Source organism: Pecten maximus, chromosome 15 (genome assembly GCF_902652985.1).
Source record: "Pecten maximus chromosome 15, xPecMax1.1, whole genome shotgun sequence".
NCBI lineage: Eukaryota > Metazoa > Mollusca > Bivalvia > Pectinida > Pectinidae > Pecten > Pecten maximus.
Window position 1 is genome coordinate 23,956,728 of NC_047029.1, and position 17,821 is coordinate 23,974,548.

Here is a 17,821-nt window from a genome sequence, read left to right on the forward strand (position 1 = left end):
AGGAAGCACAGGAGAAAGCAATTTTATACATTATTAAATCTATTGCTGGTATTTATAAACCTGTGCACATTTCTGAAAATATTTATTTTTGTGTCTAAGGGCAGATGTTCATTTCCAGAAAGAAGTATAGCTCTAAGTTTATAGCTACATCTAAATTTTGAACATGACCAAGACAAATCCAGGAATAGCTATAGGCGACCGATATATATTCTAGATCTTAATTTGAAAATATTCATGGTTTTCATACTTTGCAGTATAATTGTGAAATAAAACAATACCTGGTAACTTCTGGTTTAGCCTCCTAGTGTTGCTTTTAAGAATCCCTATCCATTAAGAAACAGAAATAATGTGACGGTTCCAAATTGTAGACCGAACAGTACTCGATCTTCCTTTATACCATCAACTTTACTTTCTTGGAACAATTTAAAATTGGAAACAAGATCGTGTCCTTCTCCATCTAATTTTAAATCCGCTATTTCGTATCCAGTAAATCGCTAAAATGCACCTCCTTTCTACAGTTTTGGGGAAAGAAAGTTGAATATTTTTTATGCTAAGTTGGGGTACAAATGTAGTTCTTTAAACTATGATCTTTTCGAGGTAAATCTAACTGAAACTCATGAATGTTCTTATGGAAATCCATGTGAGAATGCCCATCATTTCTTTTTTACATGTCCTCATTATATTTCACACTGAAGACGTACCCTCCTCTCTAATTTAGAAAATCTAAATCTGGAGGTTGTCACTGATTTAGACTTACTGCTCAAAGGAAATGAATATCTGCCAGTAGATTTAAACACAAATTTTAGAAGTGTGCAAACTTATTTTAAATCCAGCCAAAGGTTTTTGTAATATGATACAATGTATACATCTTTTTTAATTAAATGATATTCATTGAGATCACATTATGTTATTTCTCAGTTTATATATTATGTATTGTGGCATATGAGAGTGCCTTAGTAATATTGAAACAGCTTGTGCCTAATCCTCTATGCTTAAATAAAAATCTGGTTTAGCCAACGACCGTAAATGGAGTAAAGTGTAGTTTCATTAAAGGGGTGTAACTCTGTATGTAGTAGACGTCCCATCAGAAGAGCTTATCGGGTTTTCCGGCAACCGTTTCCGAGGATTGCCGGAATTAACCAATACGTTGCGATTGACACAGTTTGGTGTACAATACATAGATATTTGGCAATGAAATAATGAGGGAACTGTGTTTAAAAAATGTTTCTTTTCTTGTTAAGCGTCGAAGCCATTTGAGGTTATTCATCTAACTGCAGTTTGATTGACATTATAAGTGCTCCATTCAACGTATAAATGTATAAACCAAAGTGATTCAGACGTAGTGTTTTATTTCTGTACTTATTTTGCTCTATAGTTTTATTATTTTCTTTCACTACTAAAACAATGTACCAAAAACCAATTAATAATTGTGTAGTGCACATATATAGATTTTGTTTCTCTCGTTTATTTCCACGAATTAGAAAAAAAAAAAGAGGTGATACCTTACGTATCGATTTATTTTAATTCAGTGGCGTGACACTGGAAATGGTGGCATGTCTAAGAATTTTGACAGGGAGCCAGTTGACGGTCTTCGTCATGTGTGTTCTCTTATCACAAAGACGCTAGAAAACGTGAAGGAAAAAAAACATGTAATGTACATGTTTGGGAATGCAATCCATATTTGTATAAATTCTTATTATAGACGTTCAAGAGAAGGACACAGGGACTTGGCATGAATCACCGACCTACGGTATACCAGGGACGTATATCTATATATGTCCCTGGGTATACGTACACGTATTATCATTATGGGTATCGCGGGTTTCGAAATTTGTGTCAAGTCCCAATGCAGTCCGTCTGTCGCTTAACATGCGAAAAGGTAAACTGAAATTTGAGCCAAGTTCCAATATATTAATGAAATACGGTTTGTATACTAGTTAGATATATGTCCATGATGAAATACATGTTAATTATTTAATAACTTAGAAACAAAGAGTAATATTGTGCATCAATTAAGCATAATTTTGATATTTCTCTGCATTCTCTCATAGAGATCATACTATAGTATGAACGGGTCGTTTTAGGATGAAATACAGAAACTACTTGAGGGCAAAAGATTTGCTTTTACTGCTTACTAAAAAAAACCCAGAACATAATGGAAAAAACTTAGTACTAAAACCACACAATGTAGAAAAAGGTCTTTTGTCAATATATAGTGATCTTTTATTTTGAAAATGAATAAATCTTTTGATAACATAATTACTTAGTCTCAAGAGACATATTTCCGATTTTCAACGAAAAATTAAACTTCAAAAGATTAATGTCTTATTTCAAGTTTGTTTTTTTCCTGTTTTATTGGTGCTGTTGTTGTTTGTGTCCGATTCAAGTATACGTAAAACAAATATAGAACATTACTTGGAAAGTGATACAAGAGAAACATCTTCATACCTTTTTGCACTTATAAGTAGGCCTAGTTTCTCACTGTATTTTGTCATTAAACTAAAACGCCCGCCCATCTTCACCCCAGGGTTGTTTCATGATTATACTGCTTACTAAAAAATACAGATTGCTGCAAACTAAGAATTAAACTTCGTTTTACAAGATTTTGACCCCGCCAGAAGATAATTTAGGTCTATTTTGTAGTATTAGACACATCTAGATTCTATATGAAAAATATTTATTAATCTAATATAAGTTTTATTTTACAACAGACACCTGGATTTAAACCAGAGACTTGTATATCACAAGATATACAAGTCTCTGATTAAACCAACGCAAGGTTTTGAAAGATAATTCGAAGCTGAATTTGTTTTGTTAGGAAAATGTTTTGTGGAAATATGCCAAAATTTGACCGTGGTCTTGAAAACCCTGTCGGAAATCCATTCGGGCTTTCCCGTCATAGATTGCATGAGTTCGTCAAATGCGGTGCAATATCGATATATCTTATCAAACGGAATATGATTGGTTGCCAGTGTCGCTATAAGGTCCATTTTGATTGGTTGTAGTTCACACTCTGAAAATGGCTTCTCTCCATACCTGTTCTGGCCAGGTAGATCGAAGACGGTTCTGCTAAATTATTCAAGTGATGTAGGTAGAATTCACGAATGCTAAGTGCAGTTAAGGTGGTATCGTCCACTGAGTAAATCTGAGTATTTCATCCAGGTTTTACTCGCCAGTTTGTCCAGATAACCCGAAATGAAGGTGAGTGTTTACATTTTTGCTTCGACACGAATCGATCTGTCAAGAGAACTGTCGAAGCATGTCGGGCTCTGTGTATTGGAAATTATATATGCCTTTTAACTTATTAGCAACTGTAATGTGACTTGTCTATCGGATTATGAAGTTTAACATATGAAAAATTTGACTGGTTTTCCACAGTTGAGTCAACCTTTGTGATAATTACCTCTCGATATTGAATTCATTGATTGTGGGAACCCAGCTTACCTATGCGATTTCTGTGCTGGAAATATATAGGTCACCAGTTTTGTGCTGTGTCTAAATTCTAACGGTAGAATCTACTCGGGGGATTCTCGTTCTGAATTTGTAGTGAACATATCTAGTGGAAACTTGAGCAAGATATGACTACTAGCACATGTTTATTTGAATATAACCAATTAATTTACCGTTAGAAATGTTCTGGTTGACTAATCACGGTCACCAATTTATTAGGTTACATTGTGACCAACCATTCAATTGTAAACAACCGTGACGTTGGTCTGTCATGATCCAACTTGTATTGGACATTTAAAAGCACATGCCGTACTGATTTGAGGACAGTATTACCAATTCCATTGAAATGTTCACTTAGATGTCATAATGTCCCCAGGAACCTTCCTCAACTAGTATGAGAACAGGTAAGATTTTAGAGATCTATATCGAGTAAACCTGTATGTAAATACAGTTTACTACTTTGTTGTAAACTCTTTTTGTACTTTAACTTCTTAATTGGCATGGAAGTTATTTCATGTTTATATATAGGCCCTAAGAATTAATTCAATCCTCCAATCATTGAACCAATTTTTTCCTTTAAAGTAAATTTTAATTAAAATGAATGTTTCTTACCATTGTATAGTATCTGCCCTGAACTGTGTTATCTTAATTATAATGTTTTAAAGTAATTTTCTTTTCTACTTGTCCCCACGCCTTTCATCTTACTTCTGTGATGTTACATTGTAGTAATTAACACTCTACCTAACTGGGACAAAATTACCTGCAATTAAATCAGATATAGGGATTTTACCTGTAATCAATGACTACATCACAGGTAATTTAGCCATCTATTGATTTCAACACTCTCTCCCATTGTATGTATACCAGTATAGTTGGAAGTAATAGAATTCAATTTATTTCTGGATGGACGCTTGACCATACAAGTAGTCAGAAAGCCAGCAGTCCATTCATTAATTGTTAAAAGCGTACGTCTCACTTTACATTTATGGACCCAGGAGTGTTATGCGGTAATACAGGTATATATATATATATATGTAAGTAATGGTTTGCAGAACTAGTTCAGATTTACTGTTAGCTTTCCTTACTGGTTTTACCGTTAACATTTTTGGCCAGGTTGATCAACACTTCAATAAAGCCAATATATTGGGCCTGTGTATTATATGTTATTGATGAAGCGATGTGGCATGCTGGTAGGTTCCATTCATTGGTAATATACATGTATACACAGCTGGTATGCCATGGAAGGAAAACATAAGTACATTTTTTATTCATTGAACATGAATACGCCACTACATTGACTGTGTTAACCCTAGTGGCTACTTACAGCCATTTAATGTGTTGGTATACCCTACATAATAGTAGGCTTAGCTTACCAAAGTTTTACATAACAAATATTTTCTTGTGAGATAGCAACACATACCATATATACTGAGCTGCTATCTGCTTGTAGAGTGTTGTGACTTTGTTAAAAGTGGACTCCGGTAACTTATTTACGGAAAGGTTTTACGATTATGAGTTTGTCATTCCACTTGGTTTTTAGGTAAAAGAAGAAATGTTTTGTAATTTAGGAGAAAAATCTACAGTGCATTTAATGAAATAGTTCTGTCACAGAAGAAACATTCTTCATAACACTGTCAACATAGTTACAATATTTGTAAAGCAAAATACAATTGATTGTATCCAGCTGGGATCTAATTATATACTGTGGAGAATTTCGGGAAATGTGACCATTGGAACCTCCTAGGATTTCGCCCTACATACCTATTGGCATTTGAGTGTAAGACACACACATCATAAGATATCAGTTTTTGTTTAAAACTAATCTAGAAAAATGCTCAGAATTTCTTTTGTCATAAAAGTACATAAAATTTCCTGTGTTTGTCAAGAGAAATTGATTTTTTTGTAAATACAATATCTTATGCTGTTCTCTGGGAATGAATTATGTTTAAACAATGTATGGCTATATTTGTTGATTTCAGAATTAAAACAATTAAGATTAAGAAGATCAGAAATCTCTTTAAAAACTTAAGAAAATTAATTACCAGTTATATAGGTATATCAATTTCTCCAAAAAATATCTATCTGCAATCATCCTAATCAAAATTCATTTCCAATCTAATTGTGTTTTAATCTGATGACTTTGACTTTTCAGTTATTGTATCTTTGACTTGCTCACTCAGTGTCTGCACTCATATCCGAAATTTATAGTATTCAGCAGTTTATTACAAGTGATATAAATTTGGAAATGATAATTATCTTCAAGTTGTTATTTTGCTGACTCAGCTAGTTGCGTGCCTACCATCCAGCTGTCATCAGACTTCCCAGTAGTAAAAGCACTGATATACCTGTGCATGAATAATGTACCCTGCACTGGTTCACATATATGCATAATATCTGCTCTCCTCGTGAGCTTTATGACCTGGATCAATTTCTACAATAGGTGAATCCTCTATTATTCATGAAACTCTGCGGGGTTTAAGACATCTTCCTTAGCTATCACGGTATATCTTGGAGTCCAGAGAATTTTTATCAGTTTCTGCTTGAACCCGGTGTCCCTTTGGATTGAGTGTTTCCGTTATTGATTAAATCTGATTGTCATTTGTATTTCTTATCTGGGAGAGGCTTGATAACATGACAGCATCACTGGAACTCTTGTAACTGCTGTCAATCTAGAACTCGTAAACACTTAAAATCTCAATGATAAATTATTTCTATCAATTTCAAGCAACAAGTTTCACATATAAATGTTGCTTCAAACTGCCTGTTATCATTTTCTCAGGATTTTGTTCAATTCCTCCACCGTATAATTAGTGGTGTACATGTATTTGTATGAAGGTACAGTTTGTATATATGATGACTTGTTCTAGAGTATTTCGGGGAGAAAGACAATCTATGATTTTCCAATATTGCTAAATTGTGCCTTAGAACATATTTGCTGATTATCTTTGTGAAAAGGGCAGTCAGACAGAATATATTGAAGTTCTTGTAATTCTCAAATTGAGTCCCAAAAACTGCTGAAAGTTTCATTTCACCAGTTTTTGGGACTGAATTTGAGAATTTATTTGAATTGTGATGTACATAAGTACACAGGGGCTTATTGACATGGAATGAAATATAACAACCCCAGAGTCTGACCATCACTCATCTGGGTCATATAGGAGCTTTAATTGTCAGGTCCCTGTGCATATGGTCATTAAAAACTTTGAATCAGCTATTGATAATGTTAATGATTTGGGTCACAACTATATCAGCTAAAATTGGTTGTAGTACAACTCAGTATTTATTTTTTAATTCAAATGTCATAGAAGATTTATGATCTGATATCCAATGTTGACAAATGAGAGTAAAGGTATGCCAGGAATGTCCCGTGTCGTAAACTGCAATATGTTTTACCTGTTCGTTATCAGTAAGCTGGGTAAGCACTGCGACCGACAAACCTTGTATGCATCTGCACGAATTTACAAGACAGTTTCTGTTGTCTTGTGTAATGACAAATTCTTGTGTCTGGTTTAGACTACAATTTTTGTCTTTTTTTTTTCTTGGGAAATGTTTTGAGGTCCGGAACTTGACACAGTAAGTAGCTAGATTGCTTTTAATTTGCAATATTTGAAAGGATTCTGAGGCTTTGTAGGAAATGATGAGAATGATAGTATTGATTCTGATTGCTTAGTACTAAAAGTGATGTCTTAAATTATAAAGCATTTATGCTGAACTGCTGACTTTAACATAGATATAGCTAGGTGAACTGTATAGCTGAAATATTGATATCTTTGAGACTGTTTTCACAGATGTTTTATAGATGTAAACAAATAAATCTGAAAAGTAATTAAAGCATACACAATTTGTGGTGATTCACTATGGCTATATAAATGTATGATTTAGCAAAGATTTTGAATTTTTATACACTACTACAATGTCCATACTGTTTATTTTTGTCTTTACTGATCAATGAGTATAATCATGGTCTAAGACGTCATTGCCCTTTACTTCACCAACATAATTCATCATTAGCCATTCTTTTCTATAAATAGCCTCATTAACCAGGAATTTTGTAATATTTTTGTTATAAATCTCAACGTGTGGTCCCAACATCAGACAGTTTAAAATCACTGGTCGTCTGACGAGTACATAATCCTACAAAGTTCTTACAACTTATTCCGCTCCCTGCTGTGTACAGGTCCGAGTCTTAATTCTACAAATTACACTTAATCCCACAATATCTGATCAATAATTGCACTGAATGGTTTAATTAGGCAGAAAATTTATAAATTGTTTGTAAGTTGTGATATAATTTTTGTTTATGCAGTATGAATGAGTACGATTTACAGTGATATTCAATCAGTAACAACTACAGTACTTGATGACCATAGTATAGAAAACTCTGCTTATAGTTGCGTAGATGTTTTGTTTCTGCCTATGATTGAAATTTTGATAGGTATTCAATATTTAGAATAAGAGCAACTGTTTCTTAAATGACCTATGCACAAATTTCCATATTGCTTTAACTCCAGTATGTTACAGTTTAATGTCTATTAATTAAACCGTATAGTATTTCTTTGTTGTTTTAATAGTTTCAATTTACAAGAAAACCATGCTTGCTTTTGTCAATATTTTGGCATGTATTGTTCATAGGGAGTAAATGTATTCTTAAAATATCAACAAATTTTATTGCAAATGGGAAAGGATAGGGCATCAGGCTAAACCTATATCAGCCTTCTCCATATAACTTTGGTATGATGCAGCCATTGAAATGATCAGACAAACATGTAAATAATCAAAACTATGAATACTATTATGAAGATCGAATTTTGTAACATGATTAAAAAAAATCCCAACTTCATCAAATTTTCCCTGAAGAAAGGTATTAGTCTCTTGCACATATGTTCTTGTATTATAAGATTAAGAAATTGCAACCCGGGGGCTATATTGTGGTAAAACCCTGAGGCTTTGCCAAGGGATTAAGCAATTTTTTAAAACCCAGAGGTGGAAATTACTCTGTACATCCTATACTAATACAAGGTACACAGGATTGTGCCTTTTTCTTTCATATCGTTCCCGTTGGCCCAGATATGCAGCTTTTCAAATAAAGTTTTGTTTTACAGGTGTCGTGAGTTAATATCCTACACCATGTGACAGGCGGAAACGAAGCGCCTCCCTTATCATATCTACCCGTCCAAGATAATGCCCAGTCAGGAACGACGCAAGTCGCCGGATGCTGAGTAAGTACTGAAAAATACATTTTTGCCACAATACCTAACTACCTGTGCATGTGGCTGCAAAGTTTATCTTGATCAGTTTAACTGCAAACTTCGGTGTAAATCTGAATAATTCTAACTTTAACTAACCTGGTACGAGATTTAATAGTGGTCCGGCATCCGTCTGGCATCAATTTTGCTGTTAAAACAAACTCTTTTCACAAATGACCTTGACTTCTAATTAAGGTCACAGGGGTCAAATTTGTTTAAACATCTTCTTATTAACTAAAGGTCTAGAATGAAGATATTTGCTTGATATAGTCATAGTATTATGCCCCAAAAAGTTTAGAAAAAGAAAATACCTTTACTCGTATTCATTGTCACAGAATAATATGTGTTAAAACAATTGAACGACTTCCTCTGATTAATTTAAAATCCTTGATATATAGCATCCAGATATTTGGCTGGTATGTCTCTTGGATGAGGGCTGACAAAGTTCACAAAAAGATATTACCTTGTTTTTAAAAGATGAAAGAACTTTGGGCTTGCAGAGGTCAGTTGAAATTGAATCGGACTTAAATGGTGATTTTTTTTGGTCAGACCAGGTCATAGATACAATCTCAATTCTCAATATATTCATTACTATTTGGTGAATTCACTTCATCTCCATAAGAAAATTTTGTGAAAATACCTTACACTGGTTCGAAGGAGTTCTAGTCAATGAAATCTCATTATTTTTATAAAGTACAGAAGAAGTTTTAAGATTAGTCATGAAAGTGCTATTTTCATAGGTATTGGGTATGATATACAAGTATACAGGAACATGGTGACGACCATAATTCATTGAATGACCTATTCATTAAAAAAGTAGGCTGTGCCGATCACTACAAAATCTATTTTGCTAAATGTCAGTAACCCCTATTAGTTATATGAATGAGGTCAGAAATATGACCTGTAGTAAAATTTATTCAATGAATAGATGTTTTTATTTTTCATTTTTAAAAAACTAGGTGAAATATGGTCTACATTTTAAGGTATTCAATTTAGTAATTTTGCTGCGGTATTGTGTTTTGACCGAGTCAATAGACTTTCCTTTGGAATTATCACCGATATTTAAATAACCCCTGTACATTTCTACTTTGACAAAGAAGCCTAATGTGCCTGCCCGAGTTTTACCATGAAGTGTAGACATATTTATAAAAGTTGTATTTCAAGGTCAGTTCTCGTTGACATTTAACTAGCATGTCAATTTAAAGTCCTACCCAGTGGAATAAAACAAAATACTTATCTATTTTATCTGCTAGAAAACATTACTTAGCTAATTACATGTGTCCTCAAAAACGTGTTTTAAACAATTCATATATAGGTTCTTTACTTAGCTAATTACATGTGTTCTCAAAATTTGGTTGTAAACAATTTATATAAGTTCTTCACTTTATGTTAATTAAGAAATCTTATAATTTTTTAATGGGGTCATCGCTCAAGAAAGAAACTATCAACTTTCACACAAATCATATATTTTGCCTCTAGATGTCTGTTTCTGCTTTCATTGATTTTAGTAATTGGACAGTCAGACTGTGTCTGTCTGGCTTGACAAGAATATACTTTAGGATTGGATTTCCATCTTTTGTAATATATTTTCAGAATGCGCAGCATTTTGTGAAATTTTCTTTAGGGATATGGACAGTCTTAAATTTGCATTTTGTTCTTTTAATCAGGAAATTGTAATTTGCTTGAGCGGTGACTACCTTTAACATTTTTGAGTTATGAGTTATTCAAATTATGAATTAAATACGGAAGTGTAAAAACATATTAATAGAATTAGAAAATCCTCAAATTGTTTTTAAAAAAATGATATCAATACTATGATACGGCTCTTTGAGTAATATGTATGAGATGCAGTAATCCTATTGTACATACTGGCCCTGTAGTATGCTAATTATAAAATAAACACTTTTTTCTGTTCATTATTTATAATGCTGTCAAAACTGATTTCAATTAGTTATATTAGTTTCAGCTTAACTTTATCCAACTCCATATTGATCTATTTGAAAAGGTTGTATCAAGCTTTACTCGATCCTGAGCTTGTTTATAATCCCCATTCTCTCACCTATGTGTCATAATGGAATAGTCGGTAGAATTGAAGTGGTCAGTTCTATTTACAAATAAAGGGGTACAATTGATTAACAGGATTATATGTGAATGTTATGCAATGAAAACAGAACTTTTAAAATGTTATGTTTAGTCAGCCCTATTAAACAAACAGAATGCTGTAAATGACAATTTGAGGTAATGTGTCGGGAAACATTGTACTGTCAAATCTGTCATCACTTTGTGACATGGTCGATGAATGATACAGTATTACTGCTTGGTACCACACCGATTAATTACAATGATCTTATAATCTATGTACACACCAGCTCCTAATGTCAGCATTAAATCCTCTGTTAATTAAGTAAACAACATATGACTGATGGTGGATTTTATTTTCAGTTTGATAAATGTTATATTTTTGCCATTTAAACATTCATTTTAATGGGTTGATGTCTGTAATTAATTCTGAAATGGAATGTAACTTTTTTGGTGGATAAAGCAGAATAAAAATTATAGAAATAGAATTTTACATTGCAAATCCACTAATACAGTATTAAGTTCAATTTTACTAACTTTTTTTGTGGATAAAGCATAAAAAGAATTAAAGAAATCAAATTTTAAATTGCAAATTCGCTACGTACAGAGAAATACATTTATATCCTTGTTTTGTGTTGGTGAGAAATTCAGGAGAATTAGTGATAAAGTTGTTGATAACATATCAGGTAGATTTAATTAGTGCTGAATCACTTAACTATTGGTCTCGCTGTGATCATTGATTAAGTATTAAATTAACGTTTAACTTCATCATGAACTAGTTCCCCTATAATGTGGAGAGGCAGAACAATAAAGCACTCTTGTTTTTCCCACTCGGCAACAGCACAAGTCTGCCATTGACATATTATATTACACTTTGAGTATGACCTGTAAGCTCGTTAAAATAACTGGAATGGAGGGTGTTTGTTTACTTAACCGCTTGACGTGACCCATTGTGTGTATATATAAGTGATACCCTCCCCCACCCTAATGACAGGTAAAAACATAACGGACTGGACAGACACCTACTACCAATAACTTATGTGCACTATATGGACACAATAGGGTAGTGTATTTGCCTTTAGGCTGTACTGGTATAGTTCAAGTTTTCATCTTGATATTTAAAAATCAAAAAGCACTCTTGAAGGTGAAGAACCTGTCTTATTGCATAACTGGGAGCAAATCTGTGACATGTATGTACAGGATCGAGATCAGAAATGTGATGTCACACAAACCGTGCTGGACAATATATATATTGGTGCAGTTCTGTAAACAGATTTAGATATACATGTATGCACCAAGTGTACTAGACATCGTTTTGAATTTACATTTAACAAAATAATGAAGGATTTAATTGACTTGGTGGATAGCTATCCAGCTTATCATAAGATCAGGTAAGTTCTTGAACTATTCATTAATTTATCATTATTGCATTAACCTTTATTATCATATTTTATTGCTCGTTTATATCAATTACGTATACACTATAGACGATTTTAAAAGGTTCATAATCTTAAATTTTTAAAGGGCCGGATGATTATTCCTTTTTATGGTGTCTTTTAAAAGTCAAATATAGTTGTGTATTCAGTATAAGATAAGTTCTGATTGAGCACACCCGCTTTAGTATAATATTTTATATATATATATATATATATATTGATTTGGTGGATAATTATGCATGACAAATATTCCGAAGTTTATTTTAATTTTTGGTATGAGATTCTGATTTGTGTTCAGCAATAACAAAGATCAAGGGGTTAATGGTTTTCCTGATTTCAGTGAATTGTAAACATTTTATAGCATTAAAAAGTAACTTCCTTAAACTTGCCAATTAACTTGTTGTAAGTGTTTCCATGTGGGAGATCATGCAAGACATAATACAAATTTGAAACCTCAGAAATTTTACAGACATGACTAAGACGCTCTTGACAACTTAATTCCTTAAAACATCCTATTTGGAGCCGTTCAGATGAGTCTCTGCCTGGCTTGTTGGATTTTAAAGACAATAAAAACAATGATATTCAAGTCCATTTTAAGATATGTCACAGTGTATATTTAAAAAAATACCCTGTGTAATCATCATTGTATAATGTCGAGTACATGTCAAGCAACACAAATAAATATTTCTACTTTTAAAAATTAATTAGATGCTTCATAATTAAGTTTGTAATTAAATATTGTTACAGTAAACACAGTGTTTCAAAATACTACATGGTACCTGTGTTTCAACTTAAAGGTTCACGAAGAGGACAGAAACTTTTATGAAATAACATTTTGTTTGGGATTAAATACAGCTCAGTGTAGTATTTACAAACTCCGCACTTGTCTAAAATACCTGATCACCTTTTAAACACCTGTATGAATGAAGATCGACCATTGACCTCCAGTTTAGCTCGGTAGACTGGTCAAATTAAAATGGATGGAATATGAACCCTACAAAGTTCTGAATCTGAATTAATAAATAAGAATATGTATATAAAAACACCATTGTTTGATCCAAGCAGAGTAATTCTTTAGATTTTTCATTCTTATAATTCTTACTCCTTTAAAGTGTGTACTTTTGTTCAAATATTTACAGGTGAAAATATTTCATCAACTTAAAATTAAATGCTTTCAGGAAATGGGAATTTTAAGTAACCTAAGGTAAATGCTTGAATGTACTTACAACTTAGTTTGTGGTTTTAATTCATAGAATTGTCAAATAAACCTGAAAAGTAGTTTGAATCAGGATTGAAGTATACAGATACACTTACAAATGTAGATTAATTTGGACATTGTGTGTGTACATGTATATATTGAAACAGGAATGTATATTATTCTGTCAGAACCATGATGAAATGTACCAATAATTCAGTCTACACTCGATCAATATGATTTTAATCACATAAAAGTAAAGAATCTTTCATAAAGATGATAAAATTGTCAGCAACTTTTTTATTTTGAAATTATTCAAATCAATTTCAGTGTATGGGCTTTCAAATGAAAATAACTTGATTTTAAATGAGCAATTTAATAATTCATCTGAAGCTATTAATTGATTTTAATTACTGCCAAGCATTGATGGTATGAGATGGTTTCCAAAATCAAAATGACATTCATAAACATGAAAAAAGTTTTTTTTTTTTTAAAGTCAACTGACCGAGCAGGCTAGATATATATGGGAAGAAAAATAATTGTTTACTGAGACCTTCAACTCCCCAAAAGTCCCATGCTGACATAGACATTAATACCTACTGGTCGAGAGGGGGAGGGGATCGGAGTAGATGTAGGCGTAGATACTCTACGTCATTGATGGAGTATGTCACCGCTGTAGTGTTTGTTTACGATCAGTCTGTGGCCCACTTTTATATGATTTTCTGTTTGTTTTACAGAGAGAGTAAGAACTTGAGTCAACTGCTACAGCTGATTAACACACCTGCCAGTAAACAACAGGTAAGTCTCCCATATCCAGGTAATGCTAATCTACAAGGTAAGTCAAGGGTTCTCAGGGTGTATACATAGGGGGGGTCATGTACCTCGTGGGGTGAGGCTGACCTCTATCTCCTGAAGTGCACATATACACAGAGTCCTCTAAGGTGAAGCTGACCTCGATCACCTGAAGAGCATGTACTCAAAGTTCTCTCTGGAGAGGCAGACCTCAACCTCTTGAAGTTCACGACTATACAAAGTCTTCTCAGGGGAGGCTGCTCTCAGGGGAGGCTGCTCTCAGGGGAGGCTGTCTTCGATCTCCTGAAGTGCACAACTACACAAAGTCCTCATAGGGGAGGCTGCTGTCTGGTGAGGTTGACCTCAATCTCTTGAACTTCGCGTACACAAAATTTCTTTCAGGTGAGGCTGACCTCTATCTCCTGAAGAGCATGTTCATGAAATCCTCTTAGGTGAGGCTGACTGCAGTCTCTACAGATCTAAAATTCCTGATAGATCAGAGCGTACATTAAGTCAATTTGCATATGTAACAGAGGTCGTTACCACAATTAATGTATCGGAGAAATTGGTAATGGGAGTCATTTGTCAAATCATAATCAGACTCACGGTGCTGGATGGAAATGTAACCGAGAGTGTAACATAAGTATAATGTTAATCACAAGGCCAGCTAGAATTATCACATACATATAAATCACACCAACCCAAAGTCTTTGGAAATTTAAGAATTACAACTCAAGAAATTAACCAATCTTTCGATATCATATATATATAAATATATGTTTGTTTCCAAAAATGAAAATAATTCTTTCCCTGTAATGTAATAAGACATCATTGTTGGTGAAATTGAAAGCTGATAAGATTGCTTTTTTTGTCCCAAGAATCTTTAAAAATTCTGAAAAATGCCATCTATGACTTAAACACCTTTCATCTGTGTCTGAGCTGATTCTGATAAATGGAATAATCAAGAGAAAAAAAACTTAATGTGCAATGGGTTTGCTCCCAGGGTTTATCACCATGTGAAAAGCCAGGGTCATTTTGAGGTGAAGTCTCCTTTTATATGTCGTAGCTGGTGGCTACCTCACCAAACAACATATGAGACTCCGAGATCCATCACATGCTATCATGGCTTCCTGAGAAACACAAACTCTCTCTGAGGAGGGAATTGAAATACACATCTCAAATCTTAACCCGAAGGTTGCCTTTCATGTCCATCCCTCCCCAACCCCTTACAGGAAATTTCACCCCTCTTAATTGAGACGCCAAATTTTGACCTTGGCAAACCTCAGGTATTTCACAGCGTTCAATAACACCTTGGGTGACATTTTCTTATCTACAATCCCAAGACATGAGTCTTCAAATAATTTTGAATTCCACAGTGTGGTTTCTGCTGTTGTTTATGTAATGGTCCAAAATATAATGTTTGAGCCGAACTTGGCACAACATAGGTTGTGTGTATGTACATTATACAGGTAAACAGTACATTAGTGGTGTGTGTCTATATTTGGGACGGTAAACAGTTTCTGGTACCTGTATGTCTATTGCACCATCCAGGTAAGTGTTTTATGTATATATACATACAGCCCGTCGTATATAATCACCTGATATTCTGCAGGTTCAATAAGTCTACCACTAATCCTTCTATACAAGTAGAACTTGGAGGATATCTACCTTACCGATGTTTTTAATCTGCAAAGAAACACACCTGACATTGGAGTTGTCAATATAACTGTACTTACCTATAAGGGTAAGCCTAACAGTAGCTAACACGGTATAAATCTCCTTATTAAATACAGGTGTTCAAGAAATGCCATCGGATAAGTCTAAAATGTTATGTCTATGTATGGTGTACGTGATACATCGTTTGTTATTTATTTTCATTTTTTTATTGAAATGATATTTGTGGTACATTTACTCCTTTCCTCAGGACAACTTGACTATGTCCTATCTTATTTAGTGCTAATTAAAACAGTTTGGTTTTACAGATATCTGGCCCTAAGGGAAAGAGATATAATTATATTGATGGAGACTTTTTATTGGTCAGTATCTCTTTCTTAGGTTCGTTAACCTAGCTATGATTCGGTACCTCAAGAAAAGTTATAATGTAATTGTATTATTCATATCAACTTTTAACAAAGGGGCCACAATTAGGGTTTCACTGACACAACTTTTAAGTGAAATATATAAATATGCAGAAATCTTAAGCGTTATGTTAAAAAAATTCATTCCCAGATTGATCACAGTTGTAGTATGCAGACCTGTATGTATACATCATCTTTTCAGTCTAATGTTGCGATCCATTGATAAATACAAGAAAGTTTTACACACTTGTATATATATAAATGGTATAGGAAATAAGTACACTTAAATCTAGTTTGATAGCTTCTCACATAGAGGTATCAATCACAGACATCAAAAGGGATAATGCCAAAACACATGAACAGCTCTCACAAGCAAAACGAAATTGAATTCATTGGGAGTTATATAATGAAATAAAGCTGAGTCATAGTATACTGCTTGTTGTAGGTATATACTTCACGGTATGTTTTTTTTTGTATCGGCCATATAGACATTATCTCTATATAAGTACATTGCATGTACCTACTTGACACCTGATATGCGCAGTGTTGAGTCATATAACACATATTTGTAACATGGAAATGTTCGATAGAACTTGATCAGTGAAATTCTGGATAGTTCTATTAGAATTAAGATATTAATCAAACAATACATTTTCATTAAGTACATACTTGTATTATATGAATCTCTCCCAAGGCTTGTTGTAGTCAATTTAATTTCAGAAAATGGTGGTACATTTTTGTTTTTTTTTTAAAACCTTGTCATTTTATAAAACAGTTCTAAGTATAGTTCTGTTTCTTTTTAAAACCCAGTCATTTTATCAATTAAACAATTAGACTAAATGCTTGGGGTGACATATCAATGTATGTCTTATCAGTAACCCTGTTATTACTGGGTAAGAAGGAACCACACCGAACTTTTTACGCGACATTGGATCTCCGACCTCCGGTATATTCCAGTTATAACTAGTTCAGTTATATACAGTTATTCATTAACTTGATTTAAAACTAACCACCAGCAAAAATGTATAGAAATACTAAATCCTTGGTGGATAGTGTAGTATGTCTGTATGTGTGGGCGACAGGTGAGAAGTTTGAGGGGGTGGGGGAGAGGTACGATAACGGATTATTCAGGATATGATTTTAATGTGGATATATTGTAAAGGTATATGTATCAGGATTATGTTTAATGTGTGGAAACTTTAACATCACAGTGGATTTACTCAGTACGTGATTCATACTTCTTGATGTGTGATGTGAAATTTATCAGATTATAAAGAACAAAGATTTTTTTTAACATACTAGGGGTATTGTAGTCTAGTTAATGGGCGAAAGTGACTCACAGCCTCGCTTGTGGATTGTTGGGTAGTAATTCATGGTTCAAAAATTTTGATATATTTTACTGAAAAAAACAAAGTCATTGACTCAACAGAATCACAAAGGACTACACATATCATACTGAACTGAAAAACAAAGGTGTTGACTCAATAGTATATCACACAGGACTGACCTTTACATACCGAACAGGTATAGTAATATTAACAACTA

At 33.4% G+C, this 17,821-nt stretch overlaps 1 protein-coding gene across 2 annotated transcripts in view; it reads left to right on the forward strand.

Moving 5' to 3' along the window:
- Nucleotides 1-3,026: 3,026 nt before the first annotated feature.
- LOC117343641 (serine/threonine-protein kinase Nek10-like) overlaps nt 3,027-17,821 on the forward strand; it is a 37,125-nt gene continuing 22,330 nt past the window's right edge. For both annotated transcript variants that reach the window (XM_033906086.1, XM_033906088.1), the window contains exons 1-3: nt 3,027-3,201; nt 8,553-8,669; nt 14,144-14,204. In XM_033906086.1, the coding sequence (XP_033761977.1) occupies nt 8,632-8,669; nt 14,144-14,204 (99 nt within the window). In that variant the 5' untranslated portion in view covers nt 3,027-3,201; nt 8,553-8,631. The remainder of the gene's footprint in view (nt 3,202-8,552; nt 8,670-14,143; nt 14,205-17,821) is intronic.